The sequence below is a fragment of the Mirounga angustirostris genome, unplaced genomic scaffold, assembly GCF_029215605.1.
Source record: "Mirounga angustirostris isolate CCGP_5_RB_7025 unplaced genomic scaffold, mMirAng1.0.hap1 SCAF_11, whole genome shotgun sequence".
Classification (NCBI taxonomy): Eukaryota; Metazoa; Chordata; class Mammalia; order Carnivora; family Phocidae; genus Mirounga; species Mirounga angustirostris.
The window spans coordinates 61,906,997-61,924,858 of record NW_026991719.1 but is presented as its reverse complement, the minus strand read 5'-3'; the positions used below and the strand labels follow the sequence as shown (position 1 = coordinate 61,924,858).

The window sequence follows — 17,862 nt, the reverse complement described above, 5'->3', positions numbered from 1 at the left end:
GCCCTATCCACGGGAAACTACCAATGTACTTTTTGTCTCAGTGGATTTGCCTTTTCTGGACATTTCATAAAAATATTTCTGGACATTTTGTAAAAGTAAAATCATAAAATATCTAACTTTTTTCACTTAGGGTAAGGCTTTCAAGTTTTATTTGTGTTGTAGCATGTTACCAGTACTTCAATCCTTTATGCACACACAGAATATTAATTTAAGGTACTGTTTGATTTAAAGAATAAAATAGACCTATGTAATTATATAAAATAATGACAAATTTCCATGGTGTATTGAACTATTTCAGTCAGGCTTTATTTTTGAACAGGAGAACTTTTGTCTAAGCCTCTTGCTAAATCCCTTTTCTTCCACTCTCCAGAGCCTTATGACTACATTCTCCCTGTACTTTGTCTAGAATGATTTCTACAATAGCTATTTTCAAATCCTACCACCTCATTGGAATGAGGTTTTCCAGAAAATACATTTCCAAGATTATTAAAACTTATTTCTTTTAAACATTAAAGATTTTAATGTTAGCATGTTATATACATTCCTATCTTAGTAAATAGAATATGAATAACATATTGTAGCTTTTTTGTTGACTCAGGATTATTCATGAATATATTTACTTTTATTCTTTCTTCCTACTTTTATTCCCTCAGATATCTTTACTAAGGATAGGGTCCCCTTTCCTTTCATTGTCACACTAATAAATAGTTCTTTTTAAGTTAAATTATAAAAGCAATACATGTTTTGAGCAAAATATAAACAGAAGGAAAAGGTGTATATTAAAAAGTAAAAGTTCCCTTCCTCCTGTTTCACTGTTGTTTCCTGTATATCCTTCCAGAAATTTTTTTGTGTTTATGCAAACAAGCATGTACTTTTTGAGATATGATTGACCTATAGCCTTATAGTAGTTTCAGGTATACAACATAATGATTCAATATATGTATATATTGCAAAATGATCACCATAATGATTCTAGTTAACATCCCATCAACCACATAGCTAAAATTTTTTTCTTGTGATGAGAACTTTTAATATTTACTCTCTCAGCAACTTTTAAGTATATAATACAGTATTGTTATTTATGATTATCATGCTGTATATTATATTCCCAGGGCTTATTTATCTTGTAATTGGAAGGTTATAACTTTTGACCATCTTTACCCATTTCACTCATTCTTATCACCTGCCTCTGGCAACTACCAATTTATTTTCTGTATCTTTGAGTTTGTTTTGTTTTGTTTTGTTTTTAGATTCCATGTAAGTGAGATCATAGAGTTATTGCCTTTTTTGTCTGATTTATTTCACTTGACATAATGCCCTCAAGTTTCATTCATGTTGTCACAAATGGCTGCATTTTCTTTTTTATGGCTGAATAATATACCATTGTATATAGATATATACCCCACATTTTCTTTATCCATTCATCTGTCAGTGGACACTTAGGTTGTTTCCCTGTCTTGGCTCTCGCAAATAATGCTGCAGTGAGCATGGTAGTTCAGATACTTCTTTGAGATAATGATTTTGTTTCCTTGGATATATACCCAGAAGTAGAAATGCTGGTTCATGTTGTAGTTCTACTTTTCAATTTTTGAGGAACCTTCATAGTGCCTGCACCAATTTACATTCTTACCAATGGTGCACAAGGGTTTCCTTCTCTCCACATCCTCACCAGCACTTGTTATCTCTTGTTCTTTTGAGAATAGCCATTCTAACAGGTGTGAGGTGATGCCTCATTGTGGTTTTGATTTGCATTTTCCTGATGATTAGTGATGTTGAGGTCTTTTTCATGTACCTGTTGCCCATTTGCATGTCTTCTTTGGAAAATTCTCTAATCAGATCCTCTCTCCACTTTTTAATCAGATTGTGTGGGTTTTTTTTTTCAAGCATGTATTTTATATTGCAGTGTTTAGAAGTCCAAGACTACTCTCAGGTTCAGTAATTTACTAGGACTCAATACAACTCAGAAAAGCTGTTATACTCGTGGTTATGGGTTATTACAGTGAAAGGATACAAATTAAAATCAGCAACAGGAAAAGGCACATAGGGCGGCAGGGTCCAGGAGAGTTCCAGGGCTGATCTGTCAGTGGAATTATGCAGACAGTAGTTATTTCTTCCAGCAGTGATACATAACAGTAAGTATGGAGTGTTGCTAAGCAAGTACACTTTTACAAACCTTGGTGTTCAGAGTTTGGACTTGGTCACATAGACATGTGTGACCACCCATGTGACTGATCTTAGTCTTTAGTCCCTCCAAAGTTCAAGAAGATGCCATATGGCCCAAAGGCACCACTGCCCCCATAAATGACCTCGTTAGACTATCTGGTGTGTGTCCCAAGCCATCCAGGTAAACAAAGACCATCTTCTCCCGCAGGACATTCCAAGTTTAGAGGTTACCTCCCAGGTGCTGAGGGCAAAGGCCTAACCTTTCTTTGGGCATGGTTAATCCTTTACTACATATATGTATACATAGATAAAACCACCCTGTTTGAGGTGGCTTTTTTTTAAGATTTTAATCATTTATTTGACAGAGAATACAAGCAGGGGGAATGCAGGCAGAGGGAGAGGGAGAAGCAGGCTCCCTGCTGACCATGGAGGCCGATGTGGGGCTTAATCCCAGGACCCTAGGATCATGACCCGAGCCGAAGGCAGATGCTTAACTGACTGAGCCACCCAGGTGCCCCAGAGGTGGTTGTTTAAATACAAATAGTATTATAATATAGATTGTGCAACTTGCTTCTTTTTATTTAATAATGTATTTGGCGTATATTTCCAGATTAGTACATAGAGATCTGTATCATTAATTTTAGTTCTGCAATATTCCATTATAGTTTTATTAATGCCCTTTGAAAAGCTTTTAGGTTGTTTTCAATTTTTCACCAAAACAAGCAATGCTTAAGGGACTATTTTATGTATCTTTGGGTACTTGGGGAAGTAATACCTTTAGGATAAATTCCCAGAAATTGAAATATGGGTCAAAGGGTGCATACATTTTACATTTTAATAGATATTGTAAAGTTGTCTTCCAAGATATCTAATAGTAATTTAGACTCTCACAAAGATTGTATGAGAGTACCTGTTTTACCATACCCTCATGAACAGTGAATATGGTGGTGAAAATCATTTAAGTCACATGTAAAAGGCAATTTTTCTCCTCAGAAAACTTTTTAGGATTAAAAAAAACAGTATGTAGTCTTTTAATACAAAGCTAGGTATAGATTTTAGTTTTTAAGAAAGTATATAAGTAATTTTAAAAAGTCTTAATATTTGTGTAGCCCCATCTGAATACTGATTAACAGTTACATTATTTGATCAATCATACTGAAGCATTTACTTTTGAAATCATGTAGAAGATAAATTTTCTCTACTGCCAACAGATAGGGAGTAATTTGATAGCTGTTATTGTTAAAATCAATATTTAAGTAGAATGTATGTATATTAACCAGCAAGCAAATTGTATATAAACCATACTTTAGAAAACAATAATATGTTATTTTAATAAAGTGTATATGTTTCTTTTGAAAGAGTCACTTTCAGCTGTAAGATCTTTTATAGCTTGTAGCCCTGTAGCCATATAACAATCAATTTAGCTGTCCGTTATCAGTTAAACTTTCTCCCTGCAAAGAGTGTTCATTATTTGGAATATGTTAAATGGGAGATACTGCAGAGTCTATTGTGATTTATTTTTATTTTAATTTTTTAAAAGATTTTATTTATTAGAACACGAGTGGTAGGGGCAGAGGGAGAGGGAGAAGCAGACTGACTTCCTGCTGAGCAGGGAGCCTGATACAGGGCTCCCCAATCCCAGGACCCTGAGATCATGACCTGAGCCTAAGGCAGACACTTAACTGACTGAGCCATCCAGGCGCCCCTCTATTGTGATTTATGTAGTATTCCTTAAAAGGTAATTTTTGAAATTTGTCTTTTCATGTATATATAAATTGCTAGTAGTGTTAGGCAGTTGTGTTCACTTGATACACTAGTGCTGAAATATATCTTTAGATACTGTTTTCCAATTATAAAAGATTTTATTTTTCGAATACCTTAAATCTGTTGGGAGGGATCTTTTTACTCTTTTGATTTTTTTTATTTTTGTTTATTTTTGTTTCTTATTGAGAGAATCTTAAGTACCATCTATAGTATTAGTTTAATACTCTACTGTTGGGATATAATTAATACTAGTTAGTGCCACATTACAAAATACAGTAAATACAGCAGCAGATAAAATATGACTTTTTTTTTTTTTTTAAGATTTTATGTATTTATTTGACAGAGAGACCGCAAAAGAGGGAACACAAGCAGGGGGAGTGCGAGAGGGAGAAGCAGGCCACCTGCCAAGCAGGGAGCCTGACATGGGGCTCAATCCCAGGACCCCAGGATCATGACCCGAGCCAAAGGCAGGCGCTTAATGACTGAGCCACCCGGGAGCCCAAAATACGACTATTACTATGAGGATATTGTTTTATCTTCCCACAAGAGCAGCACTTTTTTTTTTTTTTTTTTTTTTTTTTAAGATTTTTTTATTTATTTATCTGAGGCAGAGAGAATGAGAGAGAGAGAGCACATGAGAGGGGGGAGGGTCAGAGGGAGAAGCAGACTCCCTGCCGAGCAGGGAGCCCGATGCGGGACTCGATCCAGGGACTCCAGGATCATGACCTGAGCCGAAGGCAGTCGCTTAACCAACTGAGCCACCCAGGCGCCCCAAGAGCAGCACTTTAAAGAGTTAACTTATTTGCTTAAATGGATTACATATTCGATTTGTAATTACATTTTGAATTTTATTATATACTAATTAAATATTGTTTTTCCAAACATTTTTATAGGCCCTGACTTTGTTGTTTGTGATGAAGGTCATATTCTAAAAAATGAAGCATCTGCTGTTTCAAAAGCTATGAATTCTATACGCTCAAGGAGGAGGATTATTTTAACAGGAACACCACTTCAAAATAACCTAATTGAGTGTGAGTTAATATCTGCAATTATGCTGTAGAGTTGGCATTGCCTCAGATACATTTTTGCCACTTTGCCATTTGCCTTTCTTCTGTCTAATATAGTGTCTGACTATGATCTGCGTAGGTCCATCTTAGTCTGCTGTGAAAGAATACCATACATTTCAAGTGGAATGCTTTGTAAATATGAATGGTAAACCACAGTCAACAGGTGTGCTATTTTGAGTGTTTAAATATAAACATAGAATTTGAAATTTAAAAAAATTATCAGAAGTCTTAATGATTGCTTTACAAATTCAGGAGATATTGTAAATGAAATATATCTAATTTGGGGGGAGTTACTATAGGAAATTGAAAAGAAATGGCACGTGTGAATGTTTTAGGAATGTGAAGATGGGATAAGGAGAGTTGTGTTGAATCTCTATATCAGCATAGAATTTGTTGAGACTGAGGACAGATGAGAATCCATATAACTTGTGATTTTTTTCTCATTTTCATATATGTGGTGATACTTAAGAGGGAACATGAGTTATTCAGCAAATAAATAGAAATTTCCTATTATAATCCAATGTAATAGTTTTTTTGTTATTTTTATTATTTCCATTCATTTAGTGTATGGTAACTTAGCTGTTTTTTATTATTTGTAGAACTGGTTATTATTTCACTGTAACCTATATTTTATCTTTATTTTTATCTGTTGTAGTTTCCCCTTTTTCTGTTACTCCATTTGTAGAAATGCTACTTCACATTGCAAAAACAATAAAATATTAGTTAGAAGAGTATTATGATCCAGTGAAGAAAGCAAACCTATGGTGTTTGCCAATGAAATTCACATCCATAGTAGTATACTCCCATGGAACTTTGATTTCGGTGACACTGCATGTAGAGTTCATTTCGAGTTCTTGATTGAACTGCATTTAATTCTCATTATTATTCATGACTTTTTAAGGACTGTCCTATAATGAGAATATGTTCTATCTTACTGTTAAAATCCAAATACATATTCCTTAGAATTTTCTTTTTTTTTTAAAGATTTTATTTATTTATTTGAGAGAGAGAGAGTAAGAGAGAGAGAGAGCACAAGAGGGGGGAGCAGGAGAGGGAGAAGCAGACTCCCTGCCGAGCAGGGAGCCCGATGCGGGACTCGATCCAGGGACTCCAGGATCATGACCTGAGCCGAAGGCAGTCGCTTAACCAACTGAGCCACCCAGGCGCCCCTCCTTAGAATTTTCTAAGACAGTCCGTTGGCTCCTATAAATATCAATTTTGATGTAATAACTACTAATAAAATTATATTGAAACAGTGGAAAAAATGCTATTTCACATTGTGGTCCTATGTAGTATAGGGCAGCTGATAACTCTCTTAAGGGCTTCTGGAACTAGATCAGTTAATATAAAGTTTGATATAGTGGTTTATTATCTGATTTTATTATTTCGATTCAGTATCTATGTATTTTTCACAAGATACCCTTGCTGACCATAAAATCATGGTTAGAATTATAGAATACTTGTTTTATACTCCATATCTGTTATAGAGAATAGTGAATTAGAATAAAATGTTCTTAGATGTTGTTTTTAAACGTTCATGTCTAGAATTTAGGAATGGTTTTTATTTGAATTTCTCATCTGGGTTAGGTAATCCAGTTCCAGATCAGACTTAAAACCAGTGTTTAGTCTATGCTCAGTTTGCTGTTCTTTCTTTGTAGCTAATTCTAATGCTTCCATGGCATGTGTTTTTGACACGAACATTTTATCAGAGAATTTGTCTGAGTTCCTTTTAGCCATTATTGTTATTAGTGAACTAATGTCTTCTCTCTTAGATCATTGCATGGTTAACTTTATCAAGGAAAATTTGCTGGGATCCATTAAAGAGTTCAGAAATCGATTTATAAATCCAATCCAAAATGGTCAGTGTGCAGATTCTACCATGGTAGATGTCAGAGTGATGAAGAAGCGTGCTCACATTCTCTATGAGATGTTAGCTGGATGTGTTCAGGTACAAATACATTCCATATAATAAAATATTGTTACTGTTATAATCCCAAATGTTTTCTGAATTTAATTATTTTGTGTTTTCTTTCCCCCTTTTTAGTATATAGTTTTATAGTAAATCTTCTTGCATTGTCTTCAAAAGTTTTTGAAACTTTGAACTTTAAAAAAGAGTTCCATTTATAGCATAATTGATTAATTCATTTGCCAAGTGTATAGCTTCATATTTTACTATGCTAATGTTTAGATTTCTCATCTTTAAGATAGGGAGTATGTAAAAGGAACATAGCTGTTATGATTAAGAAATTCCTATGTCCACCCTAATTTTATAGTAGAGTGGCCTGAACCTCACTTATTTGAAATTGTTGTAGGAAAGGCAATTATGAATTGTGGAGGAGCCATTTTTAATGTAATCCTGAAGAAACAGTTTTATTACTTTGAAGTCATACACTAACCTGAATGGGTTAATAGTGTTTATATACAGATATTTAGTGAATCTGTATTAATGAGTAAGCAGTTAGTAGATCTCAAAATCTGCACTTTTTCTTTAGACACTGGATACTAATTGTAGCCACAAAGATGTAACAAATAAACAAATGGGCTGTCCTTCTGGCTGGATATTCTGCCATCATATAAGGCAGTCATCCTTTTTGTTCAGGTTAGCCACAGGTACTAGCAAGTCCTCAGTTTCTGTATTGCTGCTACTACCTAGACAGTATTTTCCTGGTTTAGGTAGTCATTTGTACCTAGCACATTAGTGTTCTTTCTTTCTTGTTTCTTTAATTAAATGGTATCAAGAGTGCTTATACATGGCTTGCTTTCTCAACTGGGTAAACAGTTTCCCTAAAGCTATGTGTTATCCTCCGGCGTAATGGCATATCTTACCCAAAGGACAAACCAGACTGCATCAGACATTGATTCATTGCTTTTAGTGTATGATTAAAGCAAGTCTTTTTTTCCTAACACTGCTTACTGTATCCCCTATATACTTTTTTTCTTTTTTGTTTTTCTGTATAGAGAAGACCATTTGGTAATATGACCACTTCAATTTAAAACCTGCCTGGTGTATTGCAGTATCCGTTTACCAGTGCATCATATTATGTAGTCATATGATATATATTAACTGCAATCATATAATGATGATTATGTGATTAAAGAGGCTAAATATGTTTAAGAAAATGTTTTCTTGTATGTTTGGTACCTATTTATTTATGTGTATCTTTTAGTTGCAAGCAATGATGATTCTTAGAGCAGTCAATTCCTGTCATGTATTTAGGTTAACTAATTTCGTTCTCTTTCTTGTTAATTACAGAGGAAAGATTATACGGCATTAACAAAGTTCTTGCCTCCAAAACATGAATATGTGTTAGCTGTGAGAATGACTCCTATTCAGTGCAAGCTCTATCAGTACTACTTAGATCACTTAACAGGTAACAGATGCACTTAGTGTTTTTATCTTCAAAAGACATTCTTTTTCTGATGAGTGTTGTTTTAGTAATTTTACCATGTAAGTTCTTTTTCATTTGTGCATTTGAATAAAATGGATGTGTTCATTTTGTAAAAGCACAAAATAGTTCTAATTTAAAAACCACTAAATTGTCAAGCTAAACTAGGAACAAACTGGTGAAAAAACATATACAGTATATTGGAATAATGCCCTTAGTTTGTAAAGAGCTTTTATTTCAGAAAAATTATTAGTGTAAATAAATCCGTAAAAGAAAATATATAAAATTCCAGTGTGTTACTTAAAAAATTGAACCACAATAATAAAAGGCATATAAACCAAATCCATGAAATCATTTCTCATCAAATTGACAAAGGTTGAAGGAAAAGAAGCAAAATGCAAGGCAGGACATATATTATGCTCCCAACCTTATAGTAAAAATGTACACAGATACCTAAAATACACCAAAATGCTAACAGAAATTGGTTTTTTTTCGGTGGATTCATTATGAGGATCTTTTAGAATGTTTCTTATTCTTTTCTGTGGGCTTTTAAAAAATACAATGAATAGTTACTTTTTATCATCAATAAATTCATGTGTCTGTATGTGTGTCTGTGACTGTATGCCCAAGGTTGTCACTGTTCACAGAGCAAAACCTAGCCTCTTTTTGGTCTGGAGTGAGATTTCTTACTTGTTAGTCACCTTATTCTGGTACTTTCCCCAAGTGATATGTCAGGTTTATTTAGAGGATACAGGTTAGAAAATACCCATTAGCCATTGTGGATAAAATACACTTGATCTTAGCCAGAAGGCCGAGAAGTGATGCCATTGTGGATAAAATAAATTATAAAAAATAATAGGGGGTGGAAGTGTGTACATGCACCCTAAAATGATACCTCATTTCATATCACTAGTTACAGTGATATACCTTATAACAGCAGTGCATTTTAGAGAATGGAATAATGATGATGGTTCTCAAGAATGATTTTGCTTTGGGGAAAACAATTTGAATGTTAGTATTTTACAGAACTGCTTTTTTGCTATATTATAAACAGATTTTTACAGACTTTTAGAAGAAAATCACTTGTAATAAGGCACACATTTTCATTTTTATATCAGCCAGAAACTTTTAGATTTATTGTACCATTGTGTTTTGGATGACAAAAATTGGAGACATAATTAAGTAACCAAAGGTGGTCATCCCAATAAGAGAGCTACAGTGTAGTTAAAGAAGAAAAGGGATGTCCAGAGCTATCTTTATTAATATCTGAGTAATTAAGGGTACTAAATTTGGTCATTTAATTTTTTTTTCATTTAAAATTTTGTTTTATCTTAGAGAAAATGCCAGCTGCAGTGTTTTCAAATATTAGAGAATCACTTGTCTTTAATAACCAGTAGCAAAATGTTAATAGCTCATATATAGATCTTAAAGTGTATACTTTTGAAGGCAATGCAATATTTAAGCACTAAGAGGGCCTCATTCGTTGTGATTTTAAATGATAGGCAGTATCTAAAGTACTAACTGTTAAAAGCTTCTAAACTCTGTAAAGTATAATTGTTTTTTTAAGTTTTTATTTAAATTCTAGTTAGTTAAAATATAGTGGAATATATTCAGGAGTAGAATTTAGTGATTCATCACATACATATAACACCCAGTGCTCATCACAAGTGCTCTCCTTAAGCAAACAAACAAGCAAAAAAAACAAGTGCTTTCCTTAATACCCATCACACATTTAGCTCATCCCCTGCCTACCTCCCCTCCAGCAACCCTCAGTTTCTTTTCTGTAGTCAAGAGTCTCTTATGGTTTGCCTCCCTCTATTTTTTCTTTCCCTTCCCCTATGTTCATCTATTTTGTTTCTTAAGTTCCACATATGAGTGAAATCATAGTATTTGTCTTTCTCTAACTTATTTCACTGAGCACAATACACTCTAGCTTGATCCACATCCTTGCAGATGGTAAGATTTCATTCTTTGTTATGGCTGAGTAATATCTATCGTGTATGTACACTACATCTTCTTTATCCATTCATCAGTTGATAGATGTTTGGGCTCTTTCCAAAATTTGGCTACTGTTGATAATGCTGCTGTAAAGATCCGGGTGCATGTGCCCCTTCAAGTCAGTATTTCTGTATCTTTTGGGTAAATACATAGTAATTTAATTGCTGCGTTATAGGGCAGTTCTACTTTTAACATTTTAAAGAACCTCCATACTGTTTCTCAGAGTGGCTGCACCAGTTTACATTCCCACCAACAGTTTAAGAGCGTTCCCCTTTCTCTGCATCCTTGCCAACACCTGTTATTTCCTGCATTGTTAATTTTAGCCATTCTGAGAGGTGTGAGGTGGAATTTCATTGTGGTTTTGATTTGTATTTCCTGGTGATGAGTGATGTTGAACATCTTTTTATGTGTCTGTTAGCCATCTGTATATCTTCCTTGGAAAAAATGTCTACTAATGTCTTTTGCCCATTTCTTAACTCGATCATTTTTGGGGGGTTGTTGAGTTTGTTAAGTTCTTTATAGATTTTGGATACTAACCCTTTATCAGATATGTCATGTGCAAATATTTTCTCCCATACCAGAGGTTGCCTTTTAGTTTTGTTGATTGTTTCCTTTGCTGTACTGAAGCTTTTTATCTTTTTTTAAAATTTATTTATTTATTTTAAATAGAACGTTAGCAGGGGGAGGAGCCGGGGGGGAGGAAGAGAGAGAATCCCAAGCAGACTCCACGCTGAGCATGGAGCCTGACATGGGGCTTGATGTCATGACCCTGAGATCATGACCTGAGCCAAAACCCAGGAGTTGGTTGCTTAACTGACTGACCACCCACATGCCCCAAGAAGCTTTTTATTTTGACGAAGTCCCAATAGTTCATTTTTGCTTTTGTTTTCCTTGTCTCCAGAGACGTGTCTAGTAAGAAGTTGCTACAGCCAAGGTCAGAGAGGTTGCTGCCTGTGTTCTTCTCCAGGATTGTGATAGTTTCCTGTCTCATATTTAGGTCTTTCATCCATTTTGAGTTTATTTTTGTGTACGGTGGGAAAAAAACTGGTCTACTTACATTCTTCTGCGTGTAGCTGTCCAATTTTCCCAGTACCTTTTGTTGAAGAGACTGTCTTTTTTCCATTGGATATTCTTTTCTGCTTTGTCTAAGATTACTTGAACATATAGTTGTGGGTCCATTTGTAGGTTTTCTGTTCTGTTCCATTGATCTTTGTGTCCTTTTTGATGCCAGTACCGTACTGTCTTGATGGACTACAGCTTTGTCATATAGCTTGAAGTCCAGAATTGTGATGCCTCCAGCTTTGCTTTTCTTTTTCAGGATTGCTGTGACTATTTAGGGTCTTTTGTGGTTCCATATAAATTTTAGGATTGTTTCTTCTAGCTCTATGAAAAATGCTAGTGGTATTGTGATAGGGATTGCATTGAAGGTGTAGATTGCTTTGGGTAGTATGGACATTTTAACAATGTTTGTTCTTCTAATCCATGAGAATGGAATGTTTTTCCATTCCTTTGTGTCTTCTTTTTTTTTTTCATAAGTGTTGTATAGTTTTCAGAGTACAAATCTTTTATCTCTTTGCTTAGGTTTATCTTGCTTAGGTTTATTCCTAGATATCTTATGGTTTTTGCTGCAGTTGTAACTGGGATTGATTTCTTGATTTCTCTTTCTGCTGCTTCATATTGGTGTATAGAAGTGCAAAGATTTCTGTATGTTGATTTTGTATCCTGTGACTTTGCTGAATTCATGTATTAATTGTACCAATTTTTTGGTGGAGTCTTTTGGGTTTTCTATATAGAATATGTCATCTTTGAATAGTGAAAGTTTGACTTCTTGCCATTTTGGATGCCTTTTATTTCTTTTTGTTGTCTCATTGGGAGAATAGGACTTCCAGTAATATGTTAAATAATAATAGCGTGCACATCCCTCTCTTGTTCCTGACCTGGAGGAAAAGCTCTCAGTATTTCCCAGTTGAGGATAATATGACCTCTGGGTCTTTCCTACATGGCCTTTATGATGTTGAGGTATGTTCTCTCTATCCCTATTTTGTTGAGGGTTTTTATCAGGAATGGATGCTGTATTTTGTCAAATGCTTTTTGTGCCTCCATTGAGAGGATCATATGGTTCCTATTCTTTCTTTTATTAATGTGGTGTATCACGTTGATTGATTTGTGAATATTGAATCACCCTTGTAGCCCAGGAATGAATTCCTCTTGATCATGGTGAATGATTCTTTCAGTATATGTGTTGGATTCCATTTGCTAGTATTCTGTTCAGAATTTTTGCATCCATGTTCATCAGGGATATTGGCTTGTACTTGTTTTTTTTTAGTGGTGTCTATATCTGGTTTTGGAAGCAAGGTAATGCTGGCCTCCTAGAATGATTTTGGAAGTTTTTCCTTCCATTTCTATTTTTGGATTAGTTTGAGAAGAACAGGTATTAATTCTTCTTTAAATGTTTGGTAGAATTCCCTTGGGAAGCCATCTGATCCTGGACTTCTCTTTTTTCGGAGTTTTGTTTGTTTGTTTGTTTTTTGATTACTGACTGAATTTCTTTGCTGTCTCTTGGTCTGTTCAAGTTTTCTATTTCTTCTGTTTTGGTTTTGGAAGTTTATATGCTCCTAGGAATTTATCCATTTCTTCCAGATTGCCCAATCTGCTGGCATATAATTTTTCATAGTATTTTCTTACAACTGTATTTTTGTAGTGGTGGTTGTGGTTTCTCCTCTCTCACTTGTGATTTTATTTTGGTCCTTTCTGTTTTCTTTTTGATAAGTCTGGCTAGGGGTTTATCAATTTTATTAAAATTTTCAAAGAGCTCCTGGTTTCATTCATCTGTTCTGCTGTTCTTTTTTGTTTCTATATCAATTATTTTTGCTCTAGTATTTACCATTTCCCTTCTTCTGCTGGCTTTAGGCTTTATTTGCTATTTCTTTTCTAGCTCTTTTAGGTGTAAGGTTAGGTTTTATATTTGAGACTTTTCTTACTTCTTGGGGTAGGCCTGTATTGCTGTATACTTCCCTTTTATGACTGTTCTTGCTGCATCCCAAAGGTTTTGGACCGTCATGTTTTCATTTTCATTTGCTTCCATGTATTCCTTTATTTCTCCTTTAATTTCCTGGTTAACCCATTCATTCTTTAGTAGTGTGTTCTTTAACTTCCATGTATTTATGTTCTTTCCAAAGTTTTTCTTGTGGTTGACTTCAAGTTTCATAGTATTGTGGTCAGAAAATACGTATGGTATGATCTAAATCTGTACTTGTTGAGGCCTGATTTGTGACCCAGTATGTATTCTCTTTTGGAGAGTGTTCCATGTGCACTGGAAAAGAATGTGTATTCTTCTGCTTTAGGATGAAATGTTCTGAATTCATCTGTTAAGTCCATTTGGTCTAGTATGTCATTCAAAGCCATTGTTTCCTTGTTGATTTTCTGCTTAGATGATCTGTCCATTGCTGTTAGTGGGGTTTTAAAGTCCCCTACTATTATTCTATTGTTATAAATGATTTTCCTTGTTATTGATTTTTATATTTGGGTTCTCCCAAGTTGGGGGCATAAATATTTACAATTGTTACATCTCCTTATTGGATAGACCCCTTTATCACCATATAGTGCCCTTCTTCATCTCTTATTACAGTCTTTGGTTTAAAATCTAGTTTGTCTTGTATAATTATTGCTACTCTGGCTTTCATTTGACATACATTTGCATGGTAAGGATTTTTCTGTCCCCTCACTTTCAATCTGCAGGTGTCTTTAGGTCTAAAATGAATCTCTTGTAGGCAGCATATAGATGGGTCTTTTTTTTTTTTTTTAAATCCATTTTGACACCCTATGTCTTTTGATTGGAGCATTTAGTCCATTTACATTCACAGTGATTTGATAGATATGAATGTGGTGCCATTGTATTAAATGTAACATTGATATTTCTGGAGATTTTCTCTGTTCCTTTGTAGTCTTTGTTGCTTTTGGTCTTTCTTTCCCACTCAAAGTGTCCCCTTTAATATTTCTTGAAGGGCTGGTTTAGTGGTCACAAACTTCTTTAATTTTTGTTTGTCTGGGAAACCCTTTATCTCACCTTCTATTCTGAATGACAGCCTTGCTGTATCGGTTATTCTTGGTTGCATATATTTCCTATTCAGCATGTTGAATGTATCATGCCACTCTCTTCTGGCCTGTGAAGTTTCTGTGGTTAGATGTGCTGCTAACCTTATTCGTCTTCCCTTGTACATTAGGGATTTCTTTTTCTTTAAAGATTTATTTATTTGCGAGAGAAGGAGCAGGGGTAGGAGGGGCGGAGGGAGAGGGAGAGAGAGAATCTCAAGCAGACTCTCTGCTGAAGTGCAGAGCCACACACGGGGCTCGATCCCTATTGAGATCATGAACTGAACCGAAATCAAGAGTAGCCACCCAGACATTCCAGGGATTTATTTTCCATTGCTGTTTTTAGGATTCTGTCTGTATCTCTGTATTTTATTCTGCAAATTTTACTATGATATCTCTTGGTGTTGCCCTGCTTTTGTTGATTTTGATGGGAGTTCTCTGTGCCTCCTGGATTTGGATGTCTGTTTCCTTCCCCAGATCAGGGAAGTTTTCAGCTATAGTTTCCTCAAAGAAACCTTCTGCTCCCTTTACCCACTCTACTTATGGGATTCCTATGATACAAATGTTATGCTTTATGGAGTTGCTCATTTCTCTACTGTACATTCGTGATCTAACATTTTTCTTTCCCTCTTCAGCTTCATTATTTTCATAATTTTATCTTCAATATCACTTACTCATTATTCTTCTTCCATCTTTGTGGTCATTACATCCAGTCGGTTTTGCATCTTGGTTATAGTAGTTTTTATTTTGGCATGACTAGTTCGTAGGTCTTTATTTCTGCGCCGGGGGACTCCCTAGTGTCTTCCTTGCTTTTCTCAAGCCCAGGTAGTGTCCTCATAATTGTTGTTTTAAATTCTGGTTCAGGCATATTACTTATATCTGGTTTGATTAGATCCCTGCCTGTGACCTCTTCTTGTTCTTTGTTTTGGGACGAATTCCTCCATCTTGTTATTTTGTCTAGGTCTTTGTCTTCTCCTGTGTCTTATGAAAGCCTGTTACATTTTCTGCTCCTGAGAGTATTGGTTGTATTAAGAAGAGGTCATATACTGTCCAGGGCCTGGTGCTTCAGAAAGTGTTTCTGGTGTGTGCTGTGTGCACTCTGCTGTTGTGTTTTCGCTGCTCTTTCCTTCAGGTCAGTCCTCTGCAGAATTTCTCCTTGCCTACAGCGTGGAGTGTTTGCTCCTTTTCCAGTGTGTGGTGAGTTTTAAGTAGGTGTTTTTGGTCCACTTGTTAAAACAGGCTGATCCTATTTCCCCTAGAGCTGAAGCTTTGCAGCTTTCTGTGGCTAGTAGACTTGGAGGTTTGTGCTGGTCTTCTGGTGGGAGGGGTGTGGCGCTCCTGCTCTGAGTATTAGCTATACTTGTCCTAGCAAAAAAAAGAAAGAAAGAAAAAAGCACCTGCAGAGTCCAGGGGGCTGGGGTTTGGTGTAAGTAGCTCAAGCCTCCACTGTGGGCACTGTATTTCTCACTGCAGTCTGTCTGTTCTTACGGGCAGGGGTAAAAATGTCAGCCATCTCTTTCATCCCCAGAGAGGGAAGTTTGCACCTGCCAATGTTCAGAAAGCCCTCATAGAAGAGCGAACAGTCTCCCCTCATTTGTCCCATGTATTCTTCAGATATATGTCTTCACCCTCTCTCTATCTGAGCGTCTGCCCACCTGGTGGTGCCATGCTCCTGTGTTTTATCAGAGGCATACAGACTGGGTTTCAGAACTCCAAATTTTAGGTACCCTGTGATGCATGGACCTGCACTGATCCTCTGGGGGAGGGTCTTGTCACACTGTGGCTGGTGCTGGTTTGGTCCAGGAGGGTAGTTGCAGGAATGCACAGGGGCTTGGAGTTTACCATAAAGCACAAGAAGCTGGTGTGCAGGTTAGCTGCCCTAAGCAGGTGTCTCCTATGCTAAAGAATGGGGCAGCTCAATGGCACCTGCCTGCTCTTTCGTTCCCACAAAGGCAGTGCCATTCTCCCAAATGCTCTCCATGAAAGGGAATTGTCTCTCCTAGTGCAACCCAGGGGATCCTCAGATCATGCTGTCTGCTCCCCAGCCTCTGCCTTTCTTCTCCACAGGAGCACCTCTTCGCCAGCCAGGTTCAATCCCAGTGATGACATTGGACTTCCTTTTTTTTAATTAAAAAAAAAATTTTTTTTAAAGATTTTATTTATTTGACAGAGAGAGACACAGCAAGAGAAGGAACACAAGCGGGGGAGTGGGAGAGGGAGAAGCAGACTCCCTGTGGAGCAGGGAGCCCGATGTCGGGTTCGATCCCAGGACCCGGGTATCATGGCCTGAGCTGAAGGCAGACGCTGAACGACTGAGCCACCCAGGCACCCCTATTTTTTAAATTTTTAAAAAGATTTTATTTATTTATTTGACAGAGAGAGACACAGCGAGAGAGGGAACACAAGCAGGGGGAGTGGGAGAGGGAGAAGCAGGCTTCCCGCGGAGCAGGGAGCCTGATGCAGGGCTCCATCCCAGGACCCTGGGATTATGACCTGAGCCAAAGGCAGATGCTTAACGACTGAGCCACCCAGGCGCCCCATGGCATGGACTTCTAAAACCAGACTTTGTGCTCCACTGCTTGTAAATACTTGTGATAATTAGCCCCCTCACTTTGCCCATCAGTGGTGTAGGGGAAGTGTTTTTCTTGTCTCTCTGTCTCTCTGTCTCTCTCTCTGTCTCCTTCTCTCTTTTCCTGATCTGGTCTTCCTCTCCTCTGCCTCACCAGCAGTTCTTTTCTTCTGCAAATTACGTCTCCTCACCTCCTAACTTCCATGATGTGGCTGGCCTCTTTTCTCCCTCTAGTTGTGCAGTTTCTTCTGTCAGTCCTCAGATTGATTTCCTGGGTGTTCAGAATGATTTGATATTTATCTAGCTGTGTTCATTGGAGGGGGCAAGCATAGGTCCCCCTATTACTCTGCCTCTTAACTCTTTCTGAAAAGTGTGTTTGTTAAATTATCATCTGATGTCATGAATCTTTCATTTGTGAAAATGTTTGGGGTTCCACCCAACTAAATGTGATGTTTTATTTTCCTTAAAGTAGCATTAACCTGAGTTAATATTCCCTTTGAAAAAAAACCTACATGAAAGGCCAAATGGGTTATATTAAAGGCTACTCTATCTTGATTCTCACTACCAACCATCACAGTATTTCTCCTGAAATTTCACGCACGTATTTCACTTAAACTTAAAATGTTTGGTGTTTTTCTGTCACACGTTCCAAAATTTCTTTTGTTTTTATATGTGACTCTTTCTAGATACTATTTGGTTTTAAGAAGTTCACTTAAATTTTGCTTTTTATACTAGGAACAGTTTTGTGTTAATGTTAATAGTAATAATTTGTAATATTTTAATATTTATAGAATTAAAGTAATAAGAAACTGAGTTTTCATGA

At 36.3% G+C, this 17,862-nt stretch overlaps 1 protein-coding gene across 7 annotated transcripts in view; it reads left to right on the top strand.

The window, feature by feature from the left end:
• The window catches only part of ATRX (ATRX chromatin remodeler), a 309,326-nt gene that overhangs the window by 202,846 nt on the left and 88,618 nt on the right, over window positions 1–17,862 (top strand). For all 7 annotated transcript variants that reach the window (XM_064574281.1, XM_064574279.1, XM_064574283.1 and 4 more), the window contains 3 exons: window positions 4,821–4,958; window positions 6,767–6,942; window positions 8,248–8,365. In XM_064574281.1, the coding sequence (XP_064430351.1) occupies window positions 4,821–4,958; window positions 6,767–6,942; window positions 8,248–8,365 (432 nt within the window). The remainder of the gene's footprint in view (window positions 1–4,820; window positions 4,959–6,766; window positions 6,943–8,247; window positions 8,366–17,862) is intronic.